The sequence below is a fragment of the Somniosus microcephalus genome, chromosome 5, assembly GCF_052327205.1.
Source record: "Somniosus microcephalus isolate GS21.2 chromosome 5, FLI_Smic_1.0, whole genome shotgun sequence".
Lineage (NCBI taxonomy): Eukaryota > Metazoa > Chordata > Chondrichthyes > Squaliformes > Somniosidae > Somniosus > Somniosus microcephalus.
Genome location: NC_140991.1, coordinates 318,752,416 through 318,766,738, shown reverse-complemented (window position 1 = coordinate 318,766,738; position 14,323 = coordinate 318,752,416). Strand labels below are relative to the sequence as shown.

At 43.5% G+C, this 14,323-nt stretch overlaps 1 protein-coding gene across 1 annotated transcript in view; it reads left to right on the top strand.

Annotated features, from left to right (window-relative positions):
• kif15 (kinesin family member 15) overlaps positions 1-14,323 on the top strand; it is a 102,429-nt gene that overhangs the window by 31,831 nt on the left and 56,275 nt on the right. Inside the window, exons 14-18 of the mRNA XM_085989315.1 lie at positions 1,466-1,643; positions 1,890-2,022; positions 3,391-3,532; positions 8,733-8,930; positions 11,880-11,987. Of these exons, the coding sequence (XP_085845441.1) occupies positions 1,466-1,643; positions 1,890-2,022; positions 3,391-3,532; positions 8,733-8,930; positions 11,880-11,987 (759 nt within the window). The remainder of the gene's footprint in view (positions 1-1,465; positions 1,644-1,889; positions 2,023-3,390; positions 3,533-8,732; positions 8,931-11,879; positions 11,988-14,323) is intronic.

The following is a 14,323-nucleotide window of genomic DNA, read 5'->3' as shown; positions in this document are numbered from 1 at the left end:
CCTTTAATATCTTAAACTTTGATCAGATCACCCCATAACCTTCTAAATTCTAGGGAATACAACCCTAATTTGTGTAATCTCGCCTTGTAACTTAACTCTTGAAGTCCGGGTATCACTCTGGTAAACCTGCGCTGCACTCCCTCCAAGGCCAGTATATCCTTCCTAAGGTGTGGTGCCCAGAACTGCTCCAGGTGTGGTCTAACCAGGGCTTTGTACAGCTGTGGTATAACTTCTACCCCCTTGTATTCTAGTCCTCGAGCTATAAAGGCCAGCATTCCATTAGCCTTTTTGATTATTCTCTACCTGTTCCTGACATTTTAATGATCGATGTACCCGGACCCCAAGTCTCTTTGGACCTCCATTGTTTTTAGCTTTTCACCATTTAGAAAGTCCCCTGTTCGATCCTTTTTTAGGTCCAAAGTGGCGACCTCACATTTGCCTACATTGAAATCCATTTGCCACAGTTTTGCCCATTAATTTAATCTGTCGATAGCCCTTTTGTAATTTTATGCTTCCATCTACACTGCCTACAATGCTGCCGATCTTGGTGATTGAACCAATGTGTTTGTCCAACATAGTTTATTTTGGGGTTTAAGAAAAATTACATTTATAAAAAAAAAAAAGTTATTCAGTACTGATATAAACTATGCATTTGAAGTAACTGATTTTTTAGTAGAACAGGATGACAAAAATGTAGCTGAGTTCCACATACTCCTTGGAAAATAAGAGTCTAAATTGGGTAGAGGAGCAAAGGGATCTCTGGGTACACATTCACAAATCATTAAAAGTAGCAACGCAAGTTAACAAGACCATAAAACATGCAAACAAAGCACAGGGTTCATTTCTAGAGGAATAGAATTGAAAAGTAGGGAAGTTATGTTAAACTTTTATCGGACCTTGGTTAGACCCCACTTGGAATACTATGTGCCGTTCTAGTCTCCATATTATAAAAAGGATATATTGGCACCGGAGAAGGTGCAAAAAAGATTTAAAAGGATGATACCACAACTGAGAGGTTATAATTATTAGGAAAGGCTGGGGCTCTTTAGCAAAGAGAAGACTGAAGGGTGACCTAATAGAATTCTTCAAAATTATGAAGGAGGTTGACCTAGAGAAGGTTTCCACTTGTAGGAGAGTCCAAAACTAGGAGCCAGAATGTAACGACAGTCACTAATAAATCCAATAAAGAATTTAGGATAAGCGTCTTTACCCAGAGAATGTGGAACTCGCTACCACAGGGAGTGGTTGAGGCGAATAGCATAGATGCATTTAAGGGGAAGCTAGATAAGAAGGGGAAAGGAATGAAAGATGTAGATAGGGTCAGATGAAGTAGGGTGGGAGGAGGCTCGTGTGGAGCATAAACACCGGCACAGACCAGTTGGGCCGAATGGTCTGTTTCTGCTGTAAATCATCTGTAATTCATATAAAGTTCCTTGTAGAAATGTATCATGTCTTGTGTTACCAGATTGAACAAGACCCTCGGGTCGCCAGTTATGCAATGGAGAATCGTGCTCTGCGGGAAGAAAGCAAGTACCTAAGCTCGCTGGAGAGTGTGAAACATGCTAAGGAAATTACTGTGCGCACCGCGGCAGAACTGGAAAGGGCATTTTTGGAGGCCTCTACCTCCGAGAAAAATACTGGAGGTAAGTATTCTTTTATACAACTTTTGTCATTTGAAATGAAAGGTCAATTTACTCAACAAGGTTGCAGCTTGAGAAATGACCTGTATCCACTAACAATATATTTTAAATAGAATTAATTTTGTGTGTCAGTATTATCAATGGCCATACTTGTATTCTTTTTACTGTTCCTAATTTAGCATTAATATCTGGTGTTTTTCCTTATTGTAATATGCAATGTAATGCTTTGTCAATTCTTCATTTTCTAAGGTCCGGTCTCTCCTGTCAAAGTGGAAAACATCTCTGCGGTATCACAAGAAAGGCTTAAAGCTCGACTTCTGCAAGCACAGAGTGACTTATCCTCTGTCAAGCAGGAATACGAGGAGTTCCAGGCGCTGACCAAGTAAGTCAATTAGTATTCATTGTTTTGTAAACTTCTACCCACTAACAAGAGAAATCGGTCACAACTGTAGTTATGATTCTGTGTCTCTTCATTTGTTTCATTCATGAGTTAGCATTGTCTGGGCAGGTTTAGCTTCAGCTCCAGTGACAGTAAGCTGTTCCCTTAGTTGATACTGTATGTTGGGAAAATGTTGACCGATGTTCCTGTTAAGCTGCGTGGTCTGGAGGTCCTGCGCAGGCTGCTTGCCAACTTTACAATGGGGAAAAACCGCGTACACGTGGAAATTTGAATGGGCTGCGCAGCCCGTTAAAGGGGCCGCACTGCACTCCAAAAATTAGAGGGAACAGTGATGCTGACCCCATAATTGCTTCTCCTGGATGTCCGGAGTATGTTTGCGTGGAGTCGAAATCTGGTGGTGCGGGGGGGAAATCTCTGATGTGATGTGTCCAAATAGCGCCTCTATACTATTTATATTGAGCAGTGTAAGGGTTTTGATTTTCTATCTCTTGCAAACTTTGAGATGACTATTCATGCAACCAGCGTGTTTTCTAAAATTAAATATCATGTAAAAAGTCCAATCAATCCCATTAATGTTTACATAAAATCAGGACTGTACTTTGTGGGATTTAGTGCAAACACTTGTGTTTATGTGGGTTTGTTTTCAAAATGTTTGAGATTGTCAGTATATTGGCTGACTACTTTTGACCCATGCTATAAAATGCTACATTCGTGGTCTGTGACTGGCATTAATCTTGTGATTTTTGTGCTTCTACCCTTCTATACTCGCCTGGTTTGTGAAAACATCAAATAATGGATATGCTGTAGTCCAGTTAATTGCATAGCTACGGTATCTGTTTAAAATGGAAGTGCTTGGCACTGGTCTGACTTCACCTTAGTGGAAAAACTGCTTGTATGGGGCTGTGCCTCTTGTAAATAAAGCCTATGCTGTGTCTGTGTTTTAACTACTGCTGTCTGTTCATGCAGCATGTCAACGTTAAGATAATCAGGCTAGAATTTACTAAAGTTTAATGTGTTACTTCTTCAGTACAGTTTGTGTGATGCAGAAATCCTTGTTGGCTCCTTAAGACTTGTCTGAACCTATTTAGCTTTACCATTTTTAATGCCCCCCTACATAAATATCCCATGAAGCTTTTTTTTTAACCTGACTTGGTGTTTGTTTTAAATTTTATGAGAAGTTTTGTGAAACTTATCATAATTTGCATAGGAGGGAAGTGCGTTGTGATGGAATACTGGAGTTACGAGGTTACCTCAACTTCCAGAAGAGCCTTGTAAAGGACTCGGTAATGCTGATTCTGTGTTGTGACTGGTGTAAATGATCTGTATAAACTTGAGCTTTATTACAATTAGGAAGAAACAAATGGAGTTGGAATCAGAGGTCCACACCCTTCAAAAGGCCAACCAACATCTGGAAAATATCTTGGAGGCAACAAAAGCTCACATGCGTCAGGAGGTCTCCCAGCTAAACAAGATGCACGTTGAAACAATTAAGGTACGGATTTATCGACCCATTCATCACTGAAATAACAGGTGGTTTTAAATGCTTACTGCAGATTCAACTGAGGTTTGTTTAAAAATAACTGTTTTCAGTGGAAACTTAAATGCTAGGGGCTTAATTCCATCGCCCATTTTAGCAAAAAAGCTTTTGCTTTATTTCTTTTGGTGACTGTGCAATTTAGCACTGTTGTCCAAGGGGATGGGGGGGTGGGGGAGAGAAATGAGACTGATGGAAGTAAATTGTACCAATCACTGCTATAGTTAATCCTGATGGACACAATTATCCTTGCAACAGGGGCTGATACCATCTTTAAGGGGACAGTGAATGCACCATGCCACCAGCTGTCAATTAAGTTTTTTTTTGTGTAAACACCATTTAAGAAATAACTTGTTCCTGTTAAATCCTTGAAAGCTTCTGTTTTGTTGAAGGAATTTAAAAGAGATGAGTTCTTGAGCATAATGATTGCTCTGAAATTTCTGTTATAGAGGAGAGTTCAGTGCAATAATTTTTTTTAAACGTTTTTTGGTTATAGAAACATAGAAGATAGGAGCAGGAGTAGGCCATTCGGCCCCTCGAGCCTGCTCCGCCATTCAATGAGATCATGGCTGATCATTCAAATTCAGTACCCTGTCCCTGCCTTCTCCCCAGATCCCTTTAGCCTTAAGAAATATATCTAACTCCTTCTTGAATATATTTAATGTATTGGCCTCCACCGCCCTCTGTGGCAGAGAATTCCACAGGTTCACCACTCTCTGGGTGAAGAAATTCCTCCTCATTTCAGTCCTAAATGGCTTACCCCTTATCCTTAGACTATGACCCCTGGTTCTGGACTCCCTGGCCATCAGAAACATCCTTTCTGCATCTAGTCTGTCCAGACCTGACAGAATTTTATAGGTTTCGATGAGATCCCCTCTCAATCTCCTAAACTCCAGTGAGTATAAGCCCAATCGACACAATCTCTCCTCATACATCATTCCTGCCATCCGTGGTATCAGCCTGGTGAATCTTTGCTGCACTCCCTCCATGGCAAGAACGTCCTTCCTCAGATAAGGCGACCAAAACTACACACAATACTCAAGGTGCGGTCTCACCAAGGCCCTGTACAACTGCAGCAAGACATCCTTGTTCCTGTACTCAAACCCTCTCGCTACAAAGGCCAACATACCATTTGCCTTCTTAACCGCCTGCTGCACCTGCATGCTTACCTTCAGCGACTGGTGCACAAGAACACCCAGGTCTCTTTGCACATCCCCTTCTCCCAATCTATTGCCATTCAAATAATAATCTGCCTTCCTGTTTTTGCCACCAAAGTGGATAACCTCACATTTATCCACATTATTGGGCAGAAACATGGCAAATGCACTATCATCCAACCTGTCCAAATCGTACTGGAGTTTCATGACATCCTCCTCACAGCATACCCTCCCACCCAGCTTTGTGTCGTCTGCAAATTTGGAGATATTACATCCAATTCCCTCGTCCAGATCATTAATATATATTGTGAACAGCTGGGGTCCTAGGACCGATCCTTGCGGTACCCCACTAGTCACTGCCTGCCACTCGGAAAAGGACCCGTTTATTCCAACTCTTCGCTTTCTGTCCGCCAACCAGTTCTCTATCCAAGTCAATACCTTGCCCCCAATCCCATGTGCCTTAATTTTGCACGCTAATCTCTTGTGTGGGACCTTATCGAAAGCCTTCTGAAAGTCCAAATACACCACATCCACTGGTTCTCCCTTATCTATTTTACCAGTTACATCCTCAAAAAATTCCAGTAGATTAGTCAAGCACGATTTACCTTTTGTAAATCCATGTTGACTTTGTCCAATCCTGTCACTGCTTTCCAAGTGCTCTGCTATTACATCTTTTATAATTGACTCTAGCATTTTCCCCACTACTGATGTCAGGCTTACCGGTCTATAATTCCCTGCTTTTTCTCTGCCACCTTTTTTGAATAGTGGGGTAACATTAGCTACCCTCCAATCCATGGGTACTGTTCCAGAGTCTATCGAGTTCTGGAAGATGACCAGCAATGCATCTACTATTTCTAGGGCCACTTCCTTAAGTACCCTAGGATGTAGATTATCAGGCCCTGGGGATTTATCGGCCTTCAATCCCGTCAATTTCCCTAACACCATTTCCCTACAAATACTGATTTCTTTCAGTTCCACCCTTTCATCAGACCCTATGTTCCGCGGTATTTCTAGGAGGTTATTTGTGTCCTCCTTTGTGAAGACAGAACCAAAATATGTATTTAGTTGGACTGCCATTTCCTTGCTCCCCATTATAAATTCCACCGATTCTGACTGCAAGGGACCTACGCTTGACTTCACCAATCTTTTTCTCTTTACATATCTATAAAAGCTTTTACAGTCAGTTTTTATGTTCCCTGCAAGCTTACTCTCATTCTATTTTCCCTTTCTTAATTAATCCCTTTGTACTCCTTTGTTGAATCCTAAACTGCTCCCAATCCTCAGGATTATTGCTTTTTCTGGCCAATTTGTATGTCCTCTCCTTGGATCTTATGCTACCCCTAATTTCCCTTGATAGCCACGGTTGAGTTACCTTTTTTGTTTTATTTTTATGCCAAACTGGGATGAACAACTTCTGTAGTTCATCCATTCGGTCTTTGAATGTTTGCCATTGCCTATCCACCGTCAACCCTTTGAGTGCCATTCCCCAATCAATCCTACCCAACTCGCTCCTCAGACCATCGTAGTTTCCTTTATTTAAATTGAGGACCCTAGTTTCCGAGTCAACTACTTCATTCTCCATCTTAATGAAGAATTCGATCATATTATGATCGCTCCGACCCAAGGGGCCTCGTACAACAAGATTGCTAATTAATCCTTTCTCGTTACATAATACCCAGTCTAAGATGGCCTGATCTCTGGTTGGTTCCTCGACATATTGGTCCAGGAAACCATCCTGTAAACACTCCAGGAATTCCTCCTCCACAGTATTGTTACTAATTTGGTTAGCCCAATCTATATGTAGATTAAAGTCACTCATGATGACTGCTGTGCCCTTATTGCACGCTTCTTTAATTTCCCTTTTAATGCCACCCCCAACCTCCGCCTTACTGTTTGGAGTTCTATATACCACTCCCACTAATGTTTTTTTCCCCTTAGGATTTCTCAATTCTACTTATACAGATTCCACATCATCAGAGCTAATATCCTTCATTACAATTGTGTTGATCCCTTCTTTAACCAGTAATGCTACCCCTCCTCCCTTTCCTTTTTGCCTATCTTTCCTGAATATCGAATACCCCTGGATGTTGAGTTCCCAGTCTTGGCCATCCTTGAGCCACGTTTCCGTAATCCCAACCAAATCATATTCGTTTACCTCTATTTGCGCAGCCAATTCATCCACCTTATTACAAATGCTCCTCGCATTAAGACACAAAGCCTTCGGGCTTGTTTTTTTAAAGCTCTTAGACCTATTAGAATTATTATTTACTGTGGCCACGTTTGATTTAAACCGTTGATTTCTCTGACTGCCACTTTTGTTTTTCTCCTTCCTGTCTTTTGCTTTTATCCTTGTTTCCCTTTCCTCTGTCTCTCTGCTCAGGTTCCCAACCCCCTTCCATTTTAGTTTAAACCCTCCCCCACAGCAGTAGCAAACACTCCCCCTAGGACATCGGTTCCAGCCCTGCCCAGGTGCAGACCGTCCGGTTTGAACTGGTCCCACCTCCCCCAGAACCGGTTCCAATGTCCCAGGAACTTGAACCCCTCCCCCTGGCACCATTCCTCTAGCCACGTATTCATCTGAAGTATCCTTCTATTTCTACTCTGACTAGCACGTGGCACTGGTAGCAATCCTGAGATTACTACCTTTGAGGTCCTGTTTTTTAATTTACCTCCTAACTCCCTATATTCCGCTTTTAGGACCTCATCCCGCTTTTTACCTATATCGTTGGTGCCTATATGCACCACGACAACTGGCTGTTCACCCTCCCCTTCCAAGATGTTCTGCAGCCGCTCGGAGACATCCTTGACCCTTGCACCAGGGAGGCAACACACCATCCTGGAGTCTCGTTTGCGGCTGCAGAAACGCCTATCTATTCCCCTTACAATTGAATCCCCTATTACTATAGCTCTACCACTCTTTTTTCCTCCCATTCTGTGCAGCAGAGCCACCCCTGGTGCCAGGAAGTTGGCTGCTGCTGCCTTCCTCTGATAAGCCACCCCCCCCCCCCCCCCAACAGTACTCAAAGTGGTGTATCTGTTGGAGAGGGGGATGGCCACAGGGGACCCCTGCCTGTGCCTAGTACTCTGCTTGTTGGTCACCCGTTCCCTTTCTTCCTGTCCAACCTCTACCTGTGGTGTGTCCAACTCCCTAAACGTGCTATTCACGATGTCCTGAGCATCGTGAACGCTCCAGTATGCATCCAATCGCAGCTCCAGTGCTGTAATGCGGTCTGTCAGTAGCTGCAGCTGGGTGCACTTCCTGCATACGTAGTTGTCAGGGACACAGGAAGTGTCCCTGAGTTCCCACATATCGCAGGAGGAGCAGATCACAGGGCCAGGCTGTCCTGCCATGACTTACCCTTTAATTAATTGAGTTTAAATTAAATCGATCAATCCCACTAATTACACTACAGTTAAATAGTTTACCAACAGTCCCCGCTACACCAGAGAGACCTTAGAAACTATAAAACGGAGTTAAAGTTTAAGAAAGAGAGAAATACTCACCAACCAATCACTTACCTGCTTCCTGCTGACGTCACACTTGGATTACTTTTTACCTCTCTCCCGGAACCTGGATTGGTTGTGCCTCTGGTGATCCCTCGCAGGTCCGCTGCCTCTCCGGTCTCTGGTGTCACTGGCAAGGCCAGCATTTATTGCCCTTGAGAAGGAGGTGGTGAGCCGCCGCCTTGAACCGCTGCAGTCCACGTGGTGAAGGTACTATTAGGGAGGGAGTTCCAGGATTTTGAGCCGGCAACGATAAAGGAATATTTCCAAGTCGGGGTGGTGTCGGGACTTTGTGATGAACCTTAACTTAATTTATTTTTTAACAGCCTTGATATTGCAAAATATAAAGCACACCCAGATTTGACCTATACAGTAATGCTTTTCTGAACTAGCTGTTGCTCTCTTCCCTTACTGTTCCACTGTGCTTGGATCTGGATGAAACCATGGTGTTCACTGTTACAAGATTAGACTCTGATACTTGTTTTATGATGCATTAGAATATGACCACTCCAACAAAGTCTGCTTACAATCTCCGATCTCGACTGATTCTCCGAATGAGTCCTGAAGGAACACCTGGTGTCTGTGTCGAGAGTGAGGGAGGGACTCGGGAAGCCAATATTATGAATGAGCCTTTGCCACCTGACATGAATGAACAGGCTTATGAAGCCATTGCTGAAGAGCTTCGAATGGTGCAGGTTGGTGTTCAGTTCACTTTTTTTCCTCTTCTCTAGAGGCCTGCGTTATTAAGTCCTACCTGATGCTGAATTTAGAACTCTAGCAGTGTAATCCAGAATAGGAAAGGATGCTAATCTGTACTGCTGCAATGAGAGATTTTTAATGGAAGAAGAAAGACAAATTTGTTTTTATATAGTGCCTTTCCAGCCTTCAGGAAGCTCCAAAGCATTTCATAGCAAATGAATTTGCTTTAGGTGTAGTCCCGGTTATTCGTAGACGGATGCAGCAGCCAGTTTTCACGCACTAGCTCTCGTGCTGTCAAGTCGAGTTGCTCTCCTCCTGACTTTGATGCCCAAGGCTGCCAGTAAAGAAGAAACAACAGCCATTTTTTGGCAGTTGTGTTGAGTCAGTTAATAATTCCTATGCCTTGTCCAAATAAACACTACATACTTTTATATTGAAAACTGTTTCCTCTATTAATATCTTCTGGTGCATAGTGCAGTTCTGTCTCTGCTTGTGTCCAAAGAGTTTTTTTTTTGTGTGGTGTATCTTCAGGTTCAATGGTTGTGTAGGATAGGGGAAGTAGCATTATGGTAGTTGAATATTAAAGAAAGAACTTGCATTTATATATTGGGCCAGTAATTCCGGCCCCAACGCGTGAGTAAGGACGGGGTACTCACGTGTGGACCCGATGGAAGTGCCGGATTTCAGCATGCACAGCGCATGCGCGGGCAACTGGCATTTCCTCCAAGGGGTTCAAAGGTCCAACGCGTGCGCGCAGGACTCTGCACGCACGCGTTGAACTTCCTTCCTTTTTACAGGTTTGCCCGTGTGTAAGGGCCTCAACTTTTTAGAAATGTAAAAAGGAGGCGTAAGGACTTGATTCTTTAAGGTAAGTGGTCTATTATTTAAAATTATAACATTTTTTCCACAGCTTTATTGTTTTTAAGGACTTTACAGTAAGGTAAGTTTTTTAGACCCGATTTTTAAAAAAAATTATTTTTTTCAAAAATATGATTGTTTAAAATAGTTTTAAGTTATTTATAGTTCATTTAATTAGTGAGATGTTTTTTAAAATTTTATTTTAAGTTTATGTAGTGTTTTGGGCGCCCGTAGTTTTCATGAGTTTGACAGTTCTTACTATCAAACTCATGAATGAAGTTTTCCCTCCCCTGATTGGCTGCACAGTGCTCACCTGATCCCAGCCGGCACATCGCACTAACTACGCCGCTGGATCAGGCAAGCACAGCGCGCCATCTGAACCGGGCCTGTGACAGGAAATGCATGCAGGCCCAGGCTTCAGCTGTCGGCACGCCGGGTAAGTGCACATCGGGGGCTTGCACGCGCGGCAAGCCCCCGACCCTAATTTGTGGACCATTGCTTTAACACATTCTTGATCTGTCCTAAAACACTCCACGACCAGCGAATTACTTTTGAAGTGCAGTGATTTGTTATATAGGCAAACACGACAGTCGGTTTACACACAGACAAGTCCCACGAACGGCAAATGAGAAGAATGACCAGTCACTCTTTGTTTGGTGGTGTTGGCTGAGGGACAGAAGTTGACCCGGACACCAGGAGAACTCTTAATACAAAAGCAAAATACTGTGGATGCTGGAAATCTGAATTCGAGAATGCTGGAAATACTCAGCAGGTTGGGCAGCATCTGTTTGAGAGAAACCGAGTTAACGTTTCAGGTCGATTTATCTTTCATCAGAACTGGAAAAAGTTAGCGAGGTGACAGGTTTTAAGCAAGTACAGAGGTGGGGAAAGGAAAATCTGGAAACGTGAAAGTAGAATTGAAAAATAACCAAACAAGTGGAAAAAAAAAGACATAAAACAAACACATCAAACAAAAGTGAAGAGAGATTAATAACGAGGCATTTTAAGTTCCCTGTACTTGTACCTGTTACATCTCTAACTTTTTCCAGTTCTGATGAAAGATCATCGACTTGAAACATTAGCTCTGTTTCTCTCTCCACAGATGCTGCCTGGCCTGCTGAGTATTTCCAGCATTTTCTGTTTTTACTAGACCAGAAGAATGCCCTGCTTTTCAAGTAGTACCGTGGCAGACGGGGACTTTGTTTACCGTCTCCACTGAAAGCTTTCTCTTGCAGCAATGCCGTGGTCTCTTGGAATCTGAGCTGACACTGAAGTGCAGCCCTGGAGTGGAGCTTTAACCCACAACTTTCTGCCCTCCAGCAAGAGTGCTACCAACTGATGGTGCTGCATGCACCCGCACGGAAATGAACTGACCTTGCACAACAATGTGCAACCAGTTCATTTAAATATTCTAGTGGTGTTCCCAGCACATAACTGGGACGCCATGGGCCGGAATATCGAAACCAGTGGAATTGTTTTTGTTGGGTTTGCTCGTGCCCTGTTTCCAGTTGAACTGTCCTCTCGCGCGCAGAATAAATTCCTATTCTGAGCACAGGTTGTATAAATGGTGTTACCTCCCTGTCTCCATTAGAGCAAAGACTGTTACGGGGGGAGCTGATACAAGTGTTGAAAATTATGAAAGGTTTTGATAAGGTAAATGACGGGGCGGGGGGGGGTGTGGGAGGAGGAACTATTTCTACTGATCAGAGAGTAGAGGGCATAAACTTAAGATCACCAAAAGAATAAAGGTTAGGCGAATTTTTTTTTTCTTAATACTCAGGCTTGTTGAGACTTCGAATGCCCCACCAGAAGCAATGGTGGAAGCGAAATTCATAGTACTTGCAAAAGGGGAGTGATAAATATTTGAAAACTAACATTTTTTTTAAAGGTCGGAGGAATAGGGCTAACTGAATATATCTCCATGGAGGTGGCAAGGCCCTGGTGAGCCAAATGACCTCCTGTGCAGATGATCTTGTTCTGTTTATGCAATATAATTTGAAAACTGGGTATTTTAAATGTACTTTTCATTCTGCATAGACATGGTTTAATAGATCAATAAACTGAAGCTGGCTTTGGTCTTGTTTTAGGAGCAATTGACCAATCTTCAGACCAAGCTGGATGAGGAGGAGAGCAAAAATGTAAAACTCCAGCAAAACATTGACAAACTGGAACATCATTCTGCTCAAATGAATGAGGTAGACAATGTCTTTAAACACCTGCTTAAAATGTAAATCTTTCAGATCTTCGTAGTTGTGTTCCATTATATTAAAACTTAATCATTTTCATGTAAATATCTGTTGATGAAAGGCTATTGCATAAAAGGTATGAAGAATGTGATTTTGATACGAAGCAGAGAACGCTGATTTTCCTGTCCGTCCTTAACCTTGCCCTCCATGTATAAACTCTCTTACCCCTATTCATTGCCACCTCCTCGTCCTCGCCTCTCACATGGCCTCTACTCCCATGGTCTTGATCACCAACAAGGCCATCTCCGACTATTTCCTAGTATCCCTCGCCACCCACATTTCACTTACCCCACCCCCCCCTTCTAATTCTGCATCCGCCCCTAGGGAAAAACTTCCTCCAAGTCACTTACAATTGCACTTTTAAGCGGCCAACTACTTAGCATTTGCCACGATACTTCTGCAGCTGTTGACCCTGTCCAGTCACTCCCTCTCCTCCTGCCTTTTGATGCCATTGTTCCCAGTAAAACTGTTCGCCTCGCCTATCCTGGTCTTTCTCCCAGTATGGCTCCACCTCTGCTCCCTCAAGTCCAAGAGATGCAAACTTGTGCAAAACTGGTTTGGCCATTCATCACCAGATCGCATTGGATCACATCAAGCGCTGATCGGCCTCAATCCTGCTAAAACTGTTCACTACTGGCGAGCAAAAGTAAACCCCGACTTCTTTTCTCCACTACCGACTATAATCCTTCAACCCCTCTCCCCTTGCCCCCTCCCTTCCAACAAATGTGAGGAGCTCATGGACATCTTTGTCACTAAGATTAAGACCATCTGTTCAGCTGCCTCCGCTGCTTCTACCCAATTTCCACTCCACTTCACCTCCTTGCCGCTATGCTAGCTGATAGTGTAAATAGTTTTCTCACCTCGGGTACTGTCCGCTTCTCTTTCAAAACTGCCATCGTTACCCCACCCTCTACCCCATTGTCCTTGCAAACTGCTGCCCTATCTCCAACCTATGTTGAACGTGTTGTCACCAATGTTCCCTTTAAATTTTTTTGGGTGTGTGTCCCCTTTAATGGGCTGCGCAGCCCATTCAAATTTCCGTGCATGTGTGGATTTTCCATTTGTGAGCCAGCTGCGAGGGGCCTCCAGACCGCTGCGTGCCCATGCAGCTTAACGGGAACATTGGTTGTCACATCCCAAATCCATGCCTGTCGTTCCCACAGCTCCATATTTGAATCTCTTCAATCAGGTTCCTACCTCTGCTTCATCCCAAATGAAAATCCCAAATGACATTCTCCTTGACGGTGACCATGATGCACTACCCTCCCCATCCTTTGAAATGGGAAACCATATCCTCCTCGGACGCCTATCCTCCATTGTCCAGTTCACTGAGACTGCCCTTGCTTGGTTACATTCTTGCCTGTCCTATAGTGGCCAGAGCAGCTCCAGAAATGGCTTCTCTTCCCACTCCCACAGTGTTGTCCATGGATCCCCAAGGATCTATCCTTGATCCCCTTTTCTTCCTCACCCGAAGATATGGGGCTAGCTTCCAATGTATGATAACGGGTCCGAAATAGAAACAAAATGTTGTCAAAGCCCAGCGGGTCCACATTGACTTTAATACATTAAGACCTCTTTTGTTTTTACAAAACTATGTGGTATGAGGTGGCTCTGTTGATGCTTGGGGAAGGGGGTGGCAGGTTCACCTTTCAGACACAGACCCTTCGCCAGAACACTGGTGGGGTGGGGGGCGCGGTGGCTCTGCACCCGTGGGGTTGACTTGCTTTTCTCTTGTTTGTTTGGGTGCTCGGGCGAAGAATGAAATGCTGTTGCTGAAGCTTGCACCGAGCCTGTTTGGAAACGGTGCAAGAGGTCAGAGACTGGGTGGGAGGTGGAGGAGTTAAAGTGGCAATCGACTAGGAGGTCAGAGTAATAACTCTTGGAAAGAACGGAGGTGCCTGGCAAAACGGTCACTTTGTTTGGTTTCTGGGGGACACTGCAACACGAGCAGTCGATGCAATAGACTGGATTGGAGAAAATGCTTTCTCATGGAAGGAGTGTTTGGGACCCTCCGCTTAATTAGCACGTAAATGTCCAACAGTATTTCATTTACAACTTGTGGCAATGGTTCAGATTCTTAAGCTATCTTAAAATTTGTCAGAAATCCCTGGGAGTGCAACATCTCATTACTTGTGGGGAGGAAGAGGATTTGGGATGGAGTCCTTGTTCTTTCTAGCGCACACTTTTTGTCTTTAAAACACATGGATCCCTGTGGATGCGAATAGCTAAGTATACAATTGCAGTTTTAATTTTATTTTAAAAACAGTGTAATTCGCATCAGTAAA